Source organism: Acanthisitta chloris, unplaced genomic scaffold (assembly GCF_000695815.1).
Source record: "Acanthisitta chloris isolate BGI_N310 unplaced genomic scaffold, ASM69581v1 scaffold1267, whole genome shotgun sequence".
NCBI classification, from domain to species: domain Eukaryota; kingdom Metazoa; phylum Chordata; class Aves; order Passeriformes; family Acanthisittidae; genus Acanthisitta; species Acanthisitta chloris.
The window spans coordinates 31,930-51,178 of record NW_008680711.1 but is presented as its reverse complement, the minus strand read 5'-3'; the positions used below and the strand labels follow the sequence as shown (position 1 = coordinate 51,178).

At 37.8% G+C, this 19,249-nt stretch overlaps 1 protein-coding gene across 2 annotated transcripts in view; it reads left to right on the top strand.

The window, feature by feature from the left end:
* The first annotated feature begins 289 nt into the window (after positions 1 to 289).
* The window catches only part of DCUN1D4 (DCN1, defective in cullin neddylation 1, domain containing 4), a 26,000-nt gene continuing 7,040 nt past the window's right edge, over positions 290 to 19,249 (top strand). The window contains exons 1-5 of one of the 2 annotated variants that reach the window (XM_009077782.1): positions 290 to 354; positions 1,289 to 1,328; positions 7,203 to 7,232; positions 8,532 to 8,646; positions 18,848 to 18,939. In XM_009077782.1, coding sequence (XP_009076030.1) covers positions 8,576 to 8,646; positions 18,848 to 18,939 — 163 coding nt within the window. In that variant the 5' untranslated portion in view covers positions 290 to 354; positions 1,289 to 1,328; positions 7,203 to 7,232; positions 8,532 to 8,575. The remainder of the gene's footprint in view (positions 355 to 1,288; positions 1,329 to 7,202; positions 7,233 to 8,531; positions 8,647 to 18,847; positions 18,940 to 19,249) is intronic. The other variant, XM_009077783.1, reaches the window with a different exon arrangement.

The following is a 19,249-nucleotide window of genomic DNA, read 5'->3' as shown; positions in this document are numbered from 1 at the left end:
GTAAAGGAAAAAAATTGGGTACTTAAAAAATTTTTATTAGCTATAGTTCTCTTTTGCTGAGGGTCATTCATGCCTTAAGAAAAATGTCTATATAGGCTATGTTTTTTGCAGATTTCATGTATTCTACTCAGTGTTGAAAATGCTGAAGCTGAAAAAGTTGTGAGGTGACTTTTATAGTTGTGTAATGATTTTATTAAATGACCACAACATAGTAAGATCTTGCTTGCTACATCTGGGAGACACAGAGTTTAAAATCTGTTTGGTTTTTTTTCCTTCCCTCTAGATTTTCAACTGAATTCTCATCTATCAACACTGGCAAATATTCACAAGATTTACCACACCCTCAATAGGCTGGTAATGACTTGCCATTTTCTCCTAGCAGAACAGCTAGGGCTTTATTCCAGAATATTTTGTGATTGAAATAATTAAATGATTATACTTTTAAAAAATGATTACTGCCTTTTTATATGAAAGGCTGTTGGTTTTGAATCAGTTAAGAGATAAGCAGTATTAGTAAAAGGTGAAAGATCATATTCTGGAGGTCAGAGTGGAGTTCAAACACTGTTCAGTAGAGCACTGGATTTAGATGTTGCCTCCATGAAAGAAGCTTTATTAGTTATATCAAATAATGGTAATCATCACAGTGATCCAGCTTCTTACAGTTCCTGTGGAAAATATACTGAATGAGCAAGCTGTGCACTTACAGCCATGCAAAAAGCAGAACAAGAAGTTTTTTAAGACTTGCTGTTTATTTGCTGTGTATTTATGTTTTATTTCAGCCATGGCTGGAAATGATGATAGGGCTTCTGTGTGTGCACTGAAAATTTAGTGGGAAAGACTCTGCCTGAAGAGGGAGGGAACTCGTTTCTGAGATTTCAGTTGGGTTTCAATCAGTTTTCTTTAGAACATGAGTGTGTTTATCCTTAAGCAAAGCCATGTCAGTGGTAAATGGTAAATTTAGTCTTTCTAATCTTGCATTTATTACTGCAGTTGTTCAATACAACAGTGCAGTATTCCCTATCCAATGGATAGTTACGTCCACTCTTGAAACAGTTTGATATTTTTCTGAAAAAAAATAAAATTCAAATTAAAGATCACCATTGAACTTTCTAGGTAAATTTGCAAGGGTAGCTTTTTAGATAAAGATGAGGTGAAAGCACAGAGATAGTCTTAGCTAGATGTTCCTTAAGTAATTAAGATGAATATTAATATCAAGTAAAGGTTAAAAACAGGACTGAAGAATGAAGATCACCATTTGTTTAACTGTATCATTCCTGTTCTCTTGCAGAATCTGACAGAGGACGTTGGTCAAGACGATCACCAGACAGGTATTTAATAGAGATGTAGTAGATGTAGACTGAAACAATTAAAACACACTTCATCAAAGAAATCTCTCTAACATAATTGGAAATTACATTTTAGAAAGCTAAAGGGGGCCTAGGAAACAAGTGACAGGATTTTTTAAAGTTTTCTTCAAGTAGATCTTTGTGCTTTTAATTTATCCAATTATGAAAGACTTGCACAGATTTCAGTGGTATATGTCATTTTACTATTTCTTAGCGTAGAAGACTTAATGAAAAATTTCTCTCACTCCTTGGACTCAACCTGTTAGACTAGCAGAATATCATTGTTCTTAGTGTTTTGACTCTTGAAAGAGCTTTGGTGAGAACAGAGCAGACACAAGACCTCTCGTGGCTGTTGTGATGCCTCTGACCGAGTCTAAATGCTGTGCTCCAAACAATCAGCTTTTTTTCTTGAGTGTTTTTGGTGCAGGTTGTTTAGGTTTCTTGTACAGGTTTTCAGTCAGCGTCTAAGGTCTATATATTAGTCCAGAGCTGGTTTTCATTCAGTAAAATGTCATCATTTTTGAGGCCTTCTTCCCAGGTGCCTGGTACTAGCTTGCTGCCATTCTTGATTCATCAGTGTTTGTGACTTGATGTCTTGCAACAGCAGTTACCTCCTTTTGCACTTGCTACTTGTGAACTGGCATCTTCCTTGATTTCTTTTTCCTTCCTTCCTTTCTGTGTTTCAGGCATGAGTCCTGTGGAGGAAGGAAAATAATTTACTGGCTTCAAGGCCTGATCACTGAGCAGAACTGTTCTTTCAAACTGACCATATCTGTCCTACCATCTGACTCAAAGTTTTCCTCTATCCTGAGGTGCTGGCTATGTTTGCTGATGTTACCTTGAGCACTTAAGAAAGTGGAGAAAGCTGTTAGCTCCTCCTAGAGATTTCTGGGACACACTTAGAAATCTAGTACACTCTTAGCCTAGAGCAGTGAGAATACATGCGTAGGATGTTGTTTGGGATTGTGGGATTGGACAGAGCTCAGTTAGGGATTATGTATCCTCCTGTATACTGTGGCTGGTGACTTTGTTTCATAGTTACACTCTTACCCTAGCCACAAAAGGCCTCTGTGAAATACTTTCTTTCAGTTTGGTTAGTGATTTGATACTTGAAATTAGCTGATCATGTAAATGAAAAAACCTCTGCAGAAGAGGTCGTGGCAGGTAGTTAAAGACAGTCAGAGGTTTTAGTATTTTAGAACTGATGTCCTCTCCCATCTCCTGATAGAGATTTGGAATTTTCCCCATTGCGACCCAGATTTGCAAACTAATTTCATGTATGAAGATGTGTTCTATCATCTTTGTTTACTTTTGATCACAAAAACCTGTTGTGAAGCATTGAAGTAGTCCCCTTCTGTTTAATCAGTAAGTATAGATGTACTTGAGGTATTTGGAATTTGGCTTATCTCTTGCCTAGCACTTGTGTCATAAAGCATAAGAAATTAACCTTGGAGTTCTGATTATCTCTATTGGAAGGTGTTTGATGAACAGTTTTATACTACCACTGATGGTTATCCTATTGTCTGCATTGTGGTGTTTGAATGAAGCTCTTTCAAGAGCTTAAATGTGGCCATTGAATCAGTTGGGGCATAAAAATCCCAGTAAACAGTGTATTTTTTTTTACAATATTTGTAAAAGAACTTTTCAAACCAGAAACAAATACAAAATGCGAACCAGAAGTAGAGGTTGATAGTGGCAGGTTCCTTCCTTGTCTTCAGACTTTATTTCGGTATTTCTTATGCTTCTGCCCTATTTTATGTCTCCTTGTAGAAAGAGATGTAGCCCCAATGTTTCTGTAAGTTCTGGACAAGTTCAGTTGAAATCTGTTTGGTTTTCCTCATATGAGGACAAATGTGCATGCAAGGAGCTGTTTTGGCCACTGTGAATGTAGTACAGTGAAGTCCTGTGTCTGTTTTGTATGGCACTTGACACTTCTGAAACATCTTTCTTGGAGAGGCTTTTATCGATTAAAAAAGAATCCCTTTTGCAAATCCTTTAATTTTGATGTGCCTAAACATTCAGAACTTCTGTTTCCCAGTAAGAAGTTGTCAAGAAAGACCTACTAATTATATTGTACAATTTATTAAGCTGCACAGATGCTGTGAATTTGAGATTCTGTGTCCAGAACTCATCTGAAAGTCAGATTAATAACTGTTGCAAAAGTTTTTTTGAGGGTTGCCAAACCCATATAAAGCTGATGTAAAAATTTTTGTTTTGTTTTGTTTTTTTGTTTTGAGCTTATTTTTCTTAACACAAACTTCTGGAGCAGGCCTTATTCTTAAAGATTACTACTAGTTTTCTGATAATTGTCCTGGTTATTGGTACTGCACTGTGTGCCTTGCTTTTGGGTTGACCTAATAAATACATATCTAAATTTGGTTGGGATTTCTAAAAGCTATTTAAAAAAATCTGAGTCTTTCGATTTTAGGTTAATATTTATAATTAGCTCCAGTGCATATTACATTTATTTCAAAGCAGTTGTTTCTGAGCTAACAGTAAATGTATTGGACATCTAAATTAATTCAAGCAAATTGTAGCTTTTCTAAGTATTCCCTTTCTGGAACCAGGACTTAAATATCTAAGAACTAGAGGGAAGTTGCAGTTTCAAAATTGCTTCAGTGATTTGAGAGCTAAGATGGACCTTGCTTCAAAATTCCAGTCGCTTATGATTCCAGTGTCATGTGTTAGCATTCAGTGTGCACATACATCTGAAAAATAAGGAAGACTTTGAATGTGTCATGGGCCTTTGCCTCTTCATCTGTTTGTAGGTGTAAGAAAAACAGGCATTCAGGTTCTGTAAACAATTCCTTCTTCTTCTAGTAGGTATACACATTAACTTGGAAAACTTGAATTTGAAATAATAGTTGTTTTTGTGTCATAACTACAAATCCAGCAACCTGCTAATAGCTTAAAGTCATGATGTGGTTATTAGATTGTGACTTACCTATCCAGACTAAAAAGCCTTTAAAAGTACACTTGCTGTTGTCTCCTGGCTTGTTTAAGAGAGTGAGGCAATATCTTCAACAGAAACAAGGCTCTGTTGCTGGTTTTTTGTTGTTTTTGAGAAGAAAGCCCTCTTGAGTCCAAAGCAGTTCTGTAGTGTGGAATTCAAGATAGGGAACCTGATCTTTCTTTTGACAACAGGATTGAAAGTTGTTTGATGTTTTGATGAGTATCTTACTTTTCTGGTCTTGTATCTGAAAATTGATGATTGCTAACTGTGCTTGTGGTGGTCTTGTTGCAAGTGAGCAGCTATATCTTCCCAAGTGCTTTAGCATTCACAGTTCCTAATTATTTTTCCTTTGAAAACCCTTCTACTGAAGCTCAGAAGAGCAGTATTATTCACAGGCATTATCTAGAAAGAAGGTGAAAATTACATGCCTGTGAATCATTTCTGTAGGGACACAGCTTGTAGAGTTCTTCTTTATTGACCTCTGTTTCTTTTCTTTTTTGTTTGTTCTGGTTTTGTTGCTGTTCTAGGAGTGTCCCTCCCCTGTGGGTTTTTATCTTGCATATTGTTTTAAATTTCTTAGGTGAATTTTAGCTCTTGAGTTGATACTTCCCTTTGGAAGCTTTTTCCTCCTGCAAATTTGGAAGTACTGAATAGAACGTTTGGCAAACAACATTTATACTCGGCAGGCTTTTGGCTGGTGGTGGCCTCTTCAGCAGCCATTTGGAGGCTCTACCTTGCAAATGCTAGCTTCAAGTGTCAAAAAACCAGTGAGAACTAGGAGGGTTCTGCCAATCTTGAGTTGAGACCCAGGAGTGAGAAACTTTGAAGATAATCACATCAGAGAAGCTGCATTTGGTAAGTAAAATTCCTGTCAAACTTTGCATGAATCAGAGGTAGCTGCATGTTCATTTGCAGATAGTCAGACCTTTCAGAAGTGAAACTAGTTGTGAAGGGTTAGACCTAGAAATTATGTGTATAATTAGAAAGTCCTGTGTAGGAAAGGTTAATATTGATGCTACTTAGTGAGCTGTACTGTAAAATAAGAAATTGCAAGAGTTCAGACGGAAAAACCCAAACTGTTAAGTCCTTGCTCTATATGCAAAGGAAAGGTAGAAATACTCTGCTGGTTTAATTTTTAGAGTTAATTATGGGGAAATTATAACTCCCCTTCAATTCAGTGTGCTGATTTCAGTAACAGAAGGAAATACTTCTAAAGTAACAGCCTTGTACTGGTTTTTGAGTAGTTTAGAGATCATTCAACAGTTAAAGTGCAGTGAAGACTTGGTCCAAACCTCAGTTCAGATGCTAAATCTCTGGAAGCATGTGCAGTATGTCTGTCCACCTGGTGTCTGTGTGCTGTCAGTGTGTGAGGGCAGTGTACATGTGCATTTAACAGCCACTTAGCAATTTCTGAGCTCTTTTCTTACCTTCTCTGTCAGTTTGAGAACTGCAACTAGATACATTCAAACCAAGAAAGGGTACAAGTTTTTCATGGGAGTCATTGGAGAAATTGGTTTATGCTGAATTCTGTTATCAGTTTAAAGCTTTAAATCAAGTTCACCAATCTTCCTAAAAATATCCTGTTGTTTAATGAGGAAAATACTCCAAGCTGGAATTCTTGGGTTATCTTCTTCGGTTTGCATGGGGTTGCAGATCTGACAAAACAATTTTCCTGTTCTATAACTGTTTCATTTTGCTTTTATTTATTTTATTTTCATCTTTTGCTACGCTTCTCTTTTCACAGAGGCCTTGCATATTTCTTTTCACAGTCAAATAACCAGTAAACTGCACAAACGTGGGGCAGGGGGTGGTTTTTTCTTGCATTTTACCAGCATCCAATACCTGTGGCCATCACAAAGAGTTTTCTATTTTTGTAACAGAAAGGCGTTTAAAAACAATCCATGTGCTCTCAAAGGAATGAGATGGCTACAGGTTGTGCTCAAGTACATGCATATTTTCCAAAATAAGGTGTTCACTAGCACGTGTTTTCATTTATTAAATTTAGTGTGTGTCTTGAGTCTGGCTGTCTCTAGCCATCTGTTAAGTTCTGCTGTCATCCTAAGTGTTTTTAGTTTGTGTGGGTTTTCAAGAAGTAGGTACTGGCAGAGTCTTTAGAAGCTTGATCTAAAAAGCAATAAAGTATCACACTTTGAATAACATGGGAATACAGTTTTGCAGTGTTCTTCATTTGAAGGCATAATCAGGTGGAACAAATAACATTCAGCAGGTCAGGTTCCTTAGTTTGTTTAACTGGTGTAGTAAAATGCATTAGGTGTGCTGTGAGTTTCTGATGGTCTCTGATTTACTTGTTTCAAATGTATCTGATATTGGTGAGAAGAAATAAATATTATTGTTGTTAATTTCCTTTTGTAGTGAATTCTGGACAGTGCTTCTAGAAGTATATTCTGACCCAGCCATTGTGATTTTTTTCATGTAATAGTAGTTCTTGGAGTGTAATGCTTGGGAATTTCTTTGTTAACTAGTTGAATTGTAAGTTGAATTTACAATACTCTTAAAACTCTTTCTAAAAGATGGTGTAGGTATGGCCATACTTTCCTGGAATAATGCTGGGGTGGGGGAGCTTCAGGACCCCAAAAAAAAAAGGAAATAATACATAGGAAGCATTTTTACATTGGAAAGAGTATTTCTTGAACTAGAGGGATTAATTTTCTTAGTAGAAATGAATACAAAGGTAATGTCAGATAAGGCATGCTTAGTGCAAAAGCTATATTAGTTGAAACCAAATTAATTGATGTCAAAACTGGTTTGAAGATCTTGCCTAATACTAAAAAAAAAATCATACTTTCTTATGCATAAGAGTTTCAGTGCGTGTTTAAACTAACATACATGTAGCAAAGCCTGTGAGGCTGTAAGGTTCCTTACATGTGTTTCTCCTATAACAGGAGAGAGACTTTCAAAGATACGAAGAATAGGTAAGCACAAGATTGCTGTTAGTGTTTGTTGGGAATTGAGCCTCTGATTTCAGTCTGCTCCCTTGGTGTCAAAAAGTAGTCAAAGTTTTATTGCTTGCTTCTGTGCTGTGATTTAAGAGAAAAGATTTTGTGGGCAGCTTAGTAAAGCATACCTAAACTTGGATGCTGTTGAGTCTAAGACAAGGTAGCTTAGGTGTGCTGCAGGTCTTAATATTTTCTTGCAAGTTTCTTTGGCATCGCTTTGTGTCTGGATTTTTATATCTCACCTCTCTTCCTTTTCTTTTAAATTCTCTGTGTAACACTTAGAGCTTTGATAGCTCTTTGAGCTGCTCTTATACACACCTTTCTCAGGTGTCAGTGTGGTCTTCAGTATGGGAAAGTAGGACACAATTTTGCTTGGAGTGTTAGCCTACTGTTTTCATGAGACAGCAGAGGCATTTAATGACTTGCTGTGGTCAAAAGGGCTGGTCCTGTGCTCTTTCTTGTGCTAATGTACAGAAAGTTGTTACTCTTTTTTGCTTGGGTTAATTATCTACAGGTTTGGTGAGCTGGATTGGCACACTGCAGAGTTACTGGAGCCATAGAAGCTTGTAGCAGAGAGAAGGGGATGGAAAGACTGCCACTTGATTGGCATCAGTGTCTTGAATCTGTTGTGTCCTGCTTGGGGACCTTCATTCTTTGAGATCGATCCAGTGCAAATGATAACAGCCAGCCACTTACTTTTTCCTCTAGTGGTTGCTGAATGTTTCTTCTCTTCCCTGAAAAAACAAAACCAAAAAGCCCCCACCCCTCACCAAAGAACAAACAAACAAAACCTTTCCTACCCGTTGCTCTCTGTATTGTGAAAAGCTTGGGGCTTGAAAATACAAGGGTTCTGCCTTCTAGAGGTAGGTGCTCTACTTTTTGAGATACACCTGTATTTCAGAAAGTAATGATCAGCTCTTAGTTCTGATTTGAATAAATGACTAAAAATAAGAAGGACTTTTTGAGGACTTAAATACTTCTCCAGGATAGTTTCAGTTCTTGACTGCCATTAGACTGAAGTAACACTAGTGCTCCTGTACATTTTGGTACATTTTGGTATAGTACTTTTGACCTTAATCGAAATCTGGTCATAGAATACTACATGAAAGTGAGATGGATTTTGCTATTGAAAGGAGACAGTTTCTTTTGTAATTTTTAAATCCACTAACTTCCTCCCTTCCCTTCCCTTTGTAATATGCCTATTAGTGGACACAGTTTAACTGGTCTGCAACAGTTTCATTTCTTTGTACTGGTGTTTTTTAATTCCCTCTGTAGGAAGTCTCCGGTCTTGCAGTTCATCAGACTGCTTTAGTAAAGTGATGCCTCCAAGGAAAAAGAGGAGACCTGCAGCAGGAGATGATTTATCTGCTAAGAAAAGTAGACATGATGGGTATGTCATCTTACCATGAGCTAAGACTGATGGAATATCTAAAGTTGAATAGCTGATATGATCGTGTTTTTAAATACTGATGGAAATGGTATTGAAATTTGCTTGGTTTCTCCATGTGGAACCATAGCTGCTGATTTAACTGTGGGGTATTGATAAACATATATAGGTTCAGTTTACACCTCACCTTTTTCTAGTCTTACAAGAAGCATGTAGGAAACTTCTCTTTGCTCTTGTTGCTAGCTGTCAAAATAGACTTACTTGTTTGCTCAAAACCAGCTTCTAAGAGATACAGTAAAGTCTTCCATACGTGCATAAGATCTAGATTGGGCATTTGCAATCTACAGCCTGTCAGAAGAGTGAATGCAGTTGTAATCTCCTCAGCTCTTACTTGAAATCCTGCTAGTCTTTCCCTGTCGTGTTATGATTTGATACTGATAGTGTAAGGGAAAGGTGAAAATTGCCCAGGCAAGTTGATAGCCAGTGGTGATTGAGGTAGTGCTGGTCAACTTCCCACTGGCAACAGAAGCCAAGTGGGTTATACCTGTGTGCATGAGCAGTGTATTCTTTTGGCATAGGTGTTGCATAGCTGAGACTTCTGCCAGTGGTGGATTTTCAGTATGTGTTGCATGTTAATTCAGCCTCAGTTATTCAGAAACCATTAAATGTGCTCCTTATGTTCTACACAGTTGCTATTTATGTGCACTAAATTCAGAACTTGTGGGAGTACAGGACTGTCCACTCCTGCATGATAGGTGCAGGACTGTCCCACTACTGAGAAGTGTTATACGCAGCCAGAAAGTTTGGTTGCCACTGCATCAGTCAGTGGAATTACATTTATGTATTACCAGTGACTCAGAAAACACATGCTTCCTTAGGAAGTACCTTCAGGAAGGTAAAAAGATGCATTTTTCTCCTAACAGTCAGCCTGAAATCATGCAGGATGCTTTCCTTTTTATTCTCTACCATGAGTAAGAAAAATGCTGGTAGCCAAATTAAGCCTCTGGTTATGCCTCTATAACTCCATTGTGTTTAATAGGGTTGCACAACTGTAGCTGCACTGGAATTTATTAAATGATCTGTTGATGCAGAAGAAGAAGGATTTGAACTCTCCCTTTCATTGCTTTGTAACACTAGCTAGAACAAAAGAGCAGTTCATGTTCTTAACATTTATTGTTGCTTTTCAGAAATAATAAAATATAAAAGCTAAGTAGTCGGTAGAGGACATTACAGCCTTTTCAAAGATATGCATGCAGTATGGGAGTGATACAAGGACAGAATGTTTCTAGAATTTAACTAGAGAGATTCACACAATTGAACTTTACCTACCTTAGCCAAGACACTGACGACAGTAAAAGGCAACCCAAACCCCTTAGAAAGTAAACTTGTTTGTAAGTAAGAGATACTGACTTGTGTAATTCAAAAAAGAAAATTGAGAAAAACTATTTTCTTACTCTATCAGTACTATATGAGAATAGGTTTTAAGAGCTTGTTGGAAGCATAATTTGAAGTTACTTTTTTTTTTTCTTTTATCTGCCTTTCAGTTTATAACTAATGGATCTGGTAATCATTCTACTGCCATGTAAGGCTTTATTAAAAGTAAGACCTCAGCCTGCTTTTGCGTTGGAGGTGAAGCCAGATCTGCTAGTCATGGGCCATGGGGGAATATCTTTCTCTGATGTGACTTCAATTTTTGTCTGGCTTCCTTCTAAAAGTTTTTGGGCTTTCTCTGCTTCCCAGTGTATGAGTGCCTTGTGTTTTGGTCTTCAAAAAACCAGTTTTTATTTCAGCATGACTGGCAATATGAATGTATTTGCTGGACTTTCAGCTCAGTCTTGAAGCTCTGCTTCCTTTCAATGACACTGTAACCTTCTGTGGACAGGTTAGTCAAAGAGCAAGCTGTCTGCTACTTCTGTGCTTGTTTTGTCAGACAAAGTTCATGCCTGTCACGTTTGGTCTTTGGATCAGACATCTCAATTTGTCCATCAGAAATCAGTCTGAAATCAGGAAACTCTACAGCAGTGTGTTGTAGTAGACCTAGTTATTTGCAAAGGCAATTCCTCTTATATTGTGTGCAGAGAATGCTGTATACACTAAAACCCAGTATGGGTAGTAGAATACCAGTTTATAGAATAAGGGGCTTCTAGGCCCAGATTTTGACCAATTCTTTCATTTTAGAGACAGACTTCCTAGAAACTGCATGCTAGTAACTCAGGATAAGCCTGTAAGGCACAGATACGAGACTGTGTGGATTCTGTACTAAGCAAAAAATGGTACACAGTGTCTGAAGAACTACAGTGTGTCCTCTCCAGACGAGGCTGTATTTCCTAGCAGAGGTGATCTGTCACTCAAGTACTTATGGAGTGATGTAAATTTTGTATGTTTCTCAGTTAAGTGGCAAATTTATAGGGTCAGCATTAACAAATAAATTCAGTAATTGCAAGTCTCCTGTTCGTTCTTAGTGCAGAAGTGTTAGGTAGCAGTCTGAAGATTATCCAAGGAGTGTCATCATTAATGCTGTTATCACAGCTGAGGCTGAATGTTGATGATTCCTCTTGGTTTGTCGAAACAAAAAAATAAGTATTGTTTTAATCCTTAAATGGAGTGTTTTGTTGGGTGATCAGTTTGTGGTTCGTTCCTATAATCTCTTCAGCTATGATAACAATATTTTTGTGATATGTATTTTTTCCACAAAGTATGTTTCAGAAGGACTCAGTGCTGAAAGAGGTGATAATTTCTAAGGACTCCTAAAGTTATAAACACATCTTATACCCTTAGTTCCGTACTGTTAGGAATATGGCCTCATTTTGCAAAGATTAGTGGAATAATGACAATGGCAATTGAGGAGAAACATTTATAGGAGCAACTCTAGTTGCTAGTGAAGCTGTTTGGAAATGCTGATCTCGTGTGTAGAGTGATTATGGAAGATTCTGAACATGCTTTTAGTATCCCACCCCTACGTAATAAGAGCTTGAGTTCTGTTAGTTAATTTTCATAGCATCACCTTGAACCATGCTTGCAGTGTTTCAGTGGGAAGGAAATTTTATACTAGATGATGTATAATGAAAAGAACTCAGTATTTTAATTGATGGATCACAGTAAGATTTATCCTGTTTTAAACAATAGCACACTCTAACCAGACATAATGGCTTGAAGACTTACTTTGTATTTTCATCTCAGTATCACAATTTTGACTTTTGTTGTACTTAAAACTGTCGTATTATAGGGAATTCTCAAATTGGAGTTAAAATTACATTTTCTGTGCATTGCTTTTCCAACACTGTGTTAAGTGTCTTTGGAAAGATAAAGCAAGATTAATGTAAAGATACCTGCTAGGTAAGAATAGTCCTCACTGTGTAATTGTCTAATGCTGTGTATCTGTTACACAATCTCTAGCTAAATATTGTCTTTTTCCTTGGGGAAGAATGAGCTATGTAATGTAATGTTGTCTTTTCCTTCTGACAGTCTCATTTAAAAAATGTTTCTACTCCTTATTCCGGAATCATGCTGAGGGCAAAAATCTTACAGCAATGGATATCATCGACTTAGAAGGATGAAAACTAGGAATATGTATCTGCTTCCCAGAAATTTATGTTTTCAAACAATTAGACCTCGAGTCTAATTTATCCTGGATGTGTGTAGAAACCACATAAGGGCCTATTGACACGACAAGTAGATTTTCTTTATTGAATAATAGGCTCCATAACTCTATAGTGCAAAAATGTAATTTTTGAAAAGAAAGTCAACACAGCGTTATTAACATGGGAAAATGAAATGGGGTGTACTAAGTTTTCAGAGCCTTCCTTGTTGAGAGTTGGGTTGTTTTTATTTGTTTGTTTGGGTTTTTTGTTCTGCTGTTCACTAACTGGTTTGATCCTGCCCCATGCAGACAGCTTGTGTTACCAGCTGTCATCAGTGTCTCACATCTTTTTCCTTGAAGTAGAGATTTTCAGGTACACATAGGTATAATTTTTCCTTCTTCTACACCTTTTCAGTGCACTTGGCTTAAAGTGGTCATGTGACTATCAGCATGTGTTATTTCATATACTACTCCTTAAGTAAACCTGATGAAGTTCCATTTATCTAACAGTTTAGAGATGATTATAAGTCTTTAAATAGGGAGAGATAAGGCATATTCATGAAAAAAACTTAAGTAAATTGCTCCTGAGGGTTGCTTGAAACAGTCTTTATCACATGTTGCAAATTGTGAAACATCTCTTCCACCCACCCCTTTGTTTCTACTAAACCTTTTATGAAAGTATTGCTAAAATCATAATTGTGTATGAATAGGTAAGGCTTTATTAAAATGCTTTCATTGCGCTGCATCGAGTTTTCTTGGCCAAAATTTTAAATGAATTAATGGAAGTAGTATGGGGCATCTTCAAACAGAAGTTTGCATATTTCAAAATATAAATAATCTGAAAACAAATATTTGCTCAGTTTGAATCTCAAACAAAAAGAGGTAAATGTTTTGAATAAGTTCTGGTTGCATAGAAACAAATTTTTTGTTGGTAAATTTCTTAATGTTTTCATTCAGTGAACACTGGCCATCTGTAATGACCAGGCTGTGAATCTTCATGACAGGTTAACTATTAATTGACCATAATAAACAGTAGCTTTTTTCCTTCTTTTATTCTTTACTTTTTCCCCTTCAATGAGCTATTACCAGCTTCCACAATGAAGAGAACATTTTGTGTGACTTAAACCCCATGCTTTCACTGAGCTGGGTTTGAATATTCTGGAAGGACTCAGCACAGAGTTGCTGCGGGGGGAGCTGCTGTGGCTGGAGCTCTGACAAATTCCAGTACAGCAGAAAGATGCTCAGAGCAGGAGTAGATAACTAAGCTTTGAAGACTGCAGGAGGCTGAAGAGAATTGCCTTTACCTGGTTCTTTTTGCTGGCAGCAACCACATACTCTTATGATGACTTGCCTAATGATCCTGTAATAGCTGGATGGAGTTTTCGTGCATTTACTTTTCCACCAAATCAATTATGAAGGGAAGAAAATCTGGAAAATATATGGATGATTGTGTATTTAAAGAAACAGGAAATGCCTGGACATTCAGTTTAAAATTTTTTTGTTTATATTTACCTACAGCACTTCCATTTGCAAAGTACATTGTCTCATCTTTATTGCCAGTAGATTACAGTTCCCTAGCTCATAAGAATATTTCAAATATATATCTAAACATGGTTGTTTTGAGTTAGCTATTAGGTCTTGATGGAGATGCATCTCTGAGAAAATGATTTCATTTAGATGTGGTTTAGTAACTGATATCATTTTTATATAACTTAGGCTCATTATCTCATGTTGCTTTTTCCCTGCCCTGTCCCACATTCTTTCATCTCATTGGCAAAATGGCTGTTAGAAAGAGATAAAAAAGTAAAGATAAATGCCCCTTATGGTATATCAGTTACAATATAAAGAAACATTCTTTGAAAAGTGCTGTCACTATCCTGACACTGTCTATGTCATGCTCAACTATTTTTTTCAAGTGAAGATTTTTGAGTCATCATACCTGCATGTGTGTTTCATCTGAGAGGCAAATCAATACTCTTTGCCCATAGGTAAAACGTTTTTTTAATCCTTGCTGTTCCTGATGGGCAGCATGTCATGGTTCAGAAATGGAAGGGTAATTCTAAACACCAAAGGCTTGGAGTTTGCCATTGTCCAGTAGTGACAAATACAGCAGACACTCTGGGAAGAAATTCTGGATGCACCTTTCTAACTCTGATGAAGACAATGCCTTTAGCAGTCCTGTTCTGGTTTCAGCATTTTCTGACAGTATACTACAAATTCTGGTACCTAAAGTATGAGAATCATGAAGGTGACAGAAGACCTCTAAGATCGAGTTCAACCGTTAACCTGCCACTCTGCTGTAACCCCTAAACCAAAAACCATATCCTGCAGCACCAGATCCAGAAGCCTCTTAAACACTTCCAGGGATGGTGCCTCCGTTACCCCCCTGGGCAATATTCCAGTGCCTGAACACCCTAACAGGGAAAAAAATTCTCCTAACATCTAATCTGAATCTCGGTATTCATTTGCCCTTCCTTTATGGCAGGTGTTCTTCCTTCCCCCCCCACCCCTTGCCTTTGTTTTTCTTCAGACTCTGAGCAGTGTGTTCTTTCACATCTGGTGTGTGACTGAAACTGCAGTTTCCTCTTACAGACATCAATGTAGAAGCAAATTACTAAGCTGAATTTGGTCAGCATAATGCTAGTGCATCAGTTTGATGGTACTGGTGCTGGGCATCTTGAGGAAGCTGTGAGCCATTGAGGACTTGCTGTTTGAAACTTAGGTCTGTTCAGTAGATATTTGCTGCTCACAGAGTATTCAGATATCTCCCTGTGCACTCTGGCAGTTTGTATTTGTGTGCATAGCCAGAAATGCTGTCCTTAGAGCAGAGACAAGGGTCATCATCTTGTAGCATGTACTGAGAAATTCCAAAGAGATGAGAAATTTTGCAAGAAACAAAATGTATGCTAGATGTCTTTGGCAGTTTGTGTTTGTCTCCTCTGCACATGTGGTTCTTGAGACAATCATATCTGTATTAGCGATAGTCCAGTGGACATAGTCCTTGGAAACACCTTTACCCCGTGCTGCCAGGTTGTGCTTGCTGTGATAATTGGACTGAGTTGTCCTAGGCTGTAGTTTCAGCTACTTGTCTATTTACTTGTTTGTATCTCCCTGCTCATCTTGCTTCACCAGGCACTTCAGAGATTAGGAGTCTCTTGCTAAATAAAACTAGCTGACTTGGCTGGATTGGGCCAGGAAGATCATTTAATGTTTGGAGCAGGCAGGGAGAGAAAAGAGTTCATCTTTATGCATGAGAGATCACTAATACTTGAGTTGGCATTGGTGTTACTCATTTTTGTCATACTCCTTTTCAAGTGATCCTTGTCTTGTGGAATATGTCATCTACTATTACTTTCTTTAGGTTGAGGCATCCAAGGCATCTGAGATTCATCAGCCATTTTTGTTGCATGGTTTTATACCTCTGGCCATGCATAGTCTGTTTTCATTACAAATGTGAGATGGTGTCACCTGCACTGTTAATAAATGTCTGGTTAATTAGCATGTGGCAGAGACTGGGATAGCTCAAGATTATAACCATTCTGACTTTATTTTCTGGATTTGTGCACTAGCACAGGCTGGAAGATCTGTAGTCAGTTCTGGTTTCTCAAAAATTGAACACCAGTGGTCAGATATTGAGCTTTTTAACAATCATAAATTTGAGGCTAGAGCATTTTCATTGGAGTTATTTGCTGTATGTTGGACTTCATAATGAATATTGTTGTTTTCTGCAGTTCCTAAACTATGACCTTATTCTTCAACACAATAAATGACCTTTAGTCTCATACCAGTCCTCTGAAAACTTGCTATGCATAGATGGAGAGCATGTATAAAATGAGCTGTTTTTTCTGTTCTTGATCACCATTTTTATTATAAGTACTCCTGTCACTGGTGTCTTGGTTCAGGCTACAGTATTTAGCTTTGCCATTTTTAGATGCAGGAATCCTTTTTTTTTTTTTTCTGAAATACCTGGGTGCCCTGCAGCTCTGACGATACATCTATTTCTTGTGGGTTCCTTCTGCAATCCACTGTTCCCATACTGACAGCTAATGTGTTGATGAACAAGCAGGGCAAGGTGATTGGTTATCATCCATTTATAAGAAAAAAACATTGAGTCTTGTCATGAATGTCTGCCTTTGGGACCCACGTTAGCTTTACATGTCCAGCAGTGCTCTTAGAGACTTCTTGAGTAAATAGAATAGAATAAAGATGTTGACTGGCTCCTGCTACAGTTTCCAACTTGGTATTCTAGTTGGTGTTTACCACATTTGTTTGTGACAAAAAAGGGGATACTGAATAATTAGACTTCTGCCAAAGTAGCAGAATGCCTCCTCTCATTGTCCTTAGATAGTTTTTTGATTCCTCTGAATTCAGAATAGGCTAAAAATTATTGGATAGTTCTTTCATAATCACATTTCATTCTGCAAGGATGAAAATACTATCAGACCTGTTTAAAAAAAATAAATTTGTTACAACTCAGACTTACTCCTTCTGGATTAGTTGTTTACTTACTGGGCAGTGCTGCCAGCCTGTTCCTTTGCAACGGCAGTAAAGGTTACGCAAAAGAGGTAATTCAAATAGAAAAAAAAAAGGTGTTTTCAAAATGAATATAAAAACCCACCTAAAATTGTGGTATATTTGTTTCAGACATGTTTGGCTGGCATTTCTATGTAGTGTTTCAGTTTGTTGCAGGTCAGTGTGTTTAAGTACAGTGTCAATTTTTCTTTCCATCTCAAAATGTCTTTAAGGGCCTCATTTGTCTTCCAATTAGCAATTTGTCATTTCCTCTTGTGAGGAAGTTGTATACAGTCATATGATGTCTCCCCTCAGTCTCCTCTTCTCCAGGCTGAACAGACCAAGTGACCTTAGCTGCTCCTCATATGGCTTCCCCTCAAGGCCCTTCACCAACTTCATTGCCCTCCCTTGGACACTGTCTAATAGCTTTATATCTTCCTTCTATTGTGGTTCCCAATACTGCACATGATATTCAAGGTGAGGCTGGACCAGCACAGAGTAGAGCAGGACAATCACCTCCCTCGACCAGCTGTGCCTGATGCACCCCAGGACACAGTTGCCCCTCCTGGCTGCCAGGGAACACAGCTGACTCCTATTCAACTTGACATTGCTAAGGACCCCCAGGTCCCTTTCCATGGTTCTACTTCCCAGCCTCTTGTTCCCCAGTCTGCATGTACATCCAGGGTTGTGCCATCCCATCAAAAGCTTTGCTGAAATCTAGAAAGATTACATGAACTGTCTTCCCTTGATCAACTGGGGAAATCAAATCAGATTTGACAGCAGAACTTTCCCCTCATGAGGCCATGCTGGCTGTGACCTATGACTGCATCATCCTTCAGGTGTTTCTCAGTCCTCCCAGAATAATCTTCTAGAATAACTTCTAGCTGCAGTTCCTCTTAGCTGATAGCTGAGCTAGGTGAGATCAGTGTAGTCTAACCTCATAAGTCTGGATGTCTTTTACCTGCCCTTCTAGAAGGACGAAACAGTGATGAAGTCAACTCCAAATTAATTTCATCAAGTTGTTTCAGAATTCTCCTTGAACCACTTATCCACTTCCTTGTTCTGCCCCAGCAGGGTTTGACATTGTAAGAGCAAAGTCTGCAAGCTTGGAACACTTACGGAGCTGTTTGTGGCTATTTCCTTTAGACTGAGCCATTTATTTGTTGCTCTTTTCAGCCTTTATGAGCCAAAGCTACTACAGAGTGGTGGAAATGGATCAGAGAATGCATATGCAGCAGCAGACAACTATTTGGGCTGTTGAGTATCTTACCTCTAGCAGGCACAAATGTTTCAGGAAAGTCTATAAACAGGGTGGAGTAACACCAACTTCTGCCATTCCTTGTGTGCTCTAAGTGTTTCAGATACTAAATCAAATTCCTTAGTGCAGTTAAAATTCCTTAAGCTTCTTTTCAGAGGAGAAGGGCATTACCCTGCCAGTGATCTCTGGGGGAAGGAGTTAGCTTTTCAGATGACTTCCCCAGGATGAATGAGGTTCCTTGAGTTGTTAGTGATGACTTGTAACCTTTTCTCTGTGGTTCTTTTGTGTTAACAACTTACTGGCATTAGAATAATAGAAGTGTAGGTCATGACTATTTTGGCCTTTATGCCTTTTATAGGATTTTTTGAGGAGGCAGAAAGAGTATGTGTAGTTCTCTTTAGTTAACAATTCAAAGTGCACAAAGTATGTGTGCACCTAGAGGTAGGACCTGTGTTGACTATGGCTTGGATTTACTCTGGCCTTAGGACCACAGCCAGCTTACAGCCCATCAGTTGATTGTGGTCACTGATGATGTAAGGCACAAGCCTTACTTGAACTTACACAGAGCAGTTTGGGGTTGAATTTGGAATAGCCTTTGTTTTTGTAGGGGAAGTTCATGTACTTGGATAATTATGAATCAGTTGAAGTGTGACAGTCTGAGCAAACACATTGTTTAGGGTCAGTGGTTCTTACTGTTAAGCAGTGTTCCAAATGACTGGATATGAGGACAGAATGTTGGGTAAACTGATTCATGAAAGGAAAAATGTTTCTCCTTACAGTGGCTATTGACTAAAAGATTGCCTTAAAAGAAAAGTTGATGAATTAATTATTTGTTTCTCTTTCTCTTTTCTAAGTATGTATAGAAAATATGATTCAACTAGAATAAAAGCAGAGGAAGAAGTCTTTTCAAGTAAGAGATGCTTAGAATGGTTCTATGAATATGCAGGTAAGTGTGAAATCCAAATTTCCTACTAATAACAATTTAATTTATATTGTAATATAAACACTGCATTAACTGAGCTTTCCAAAGACTTAATATAGAGGTTTTTTTCCTAAGAGTCTTAAAGAAGCTTATTTTATATTCTGTGTAATGTGAAGCTGAAGAGTTCAAGGTGCAATTTTGTCTTTGTCTCTATTCTATAAAAAGAATACAGAAGATGTACAACTTGAAATGTTTTTGGAACATGTATTTTACTATTCAAATCTATAGTTAAAGCTGTACTTCTGTTGAAAATGTTGTCACCTCTCTGGTTTTA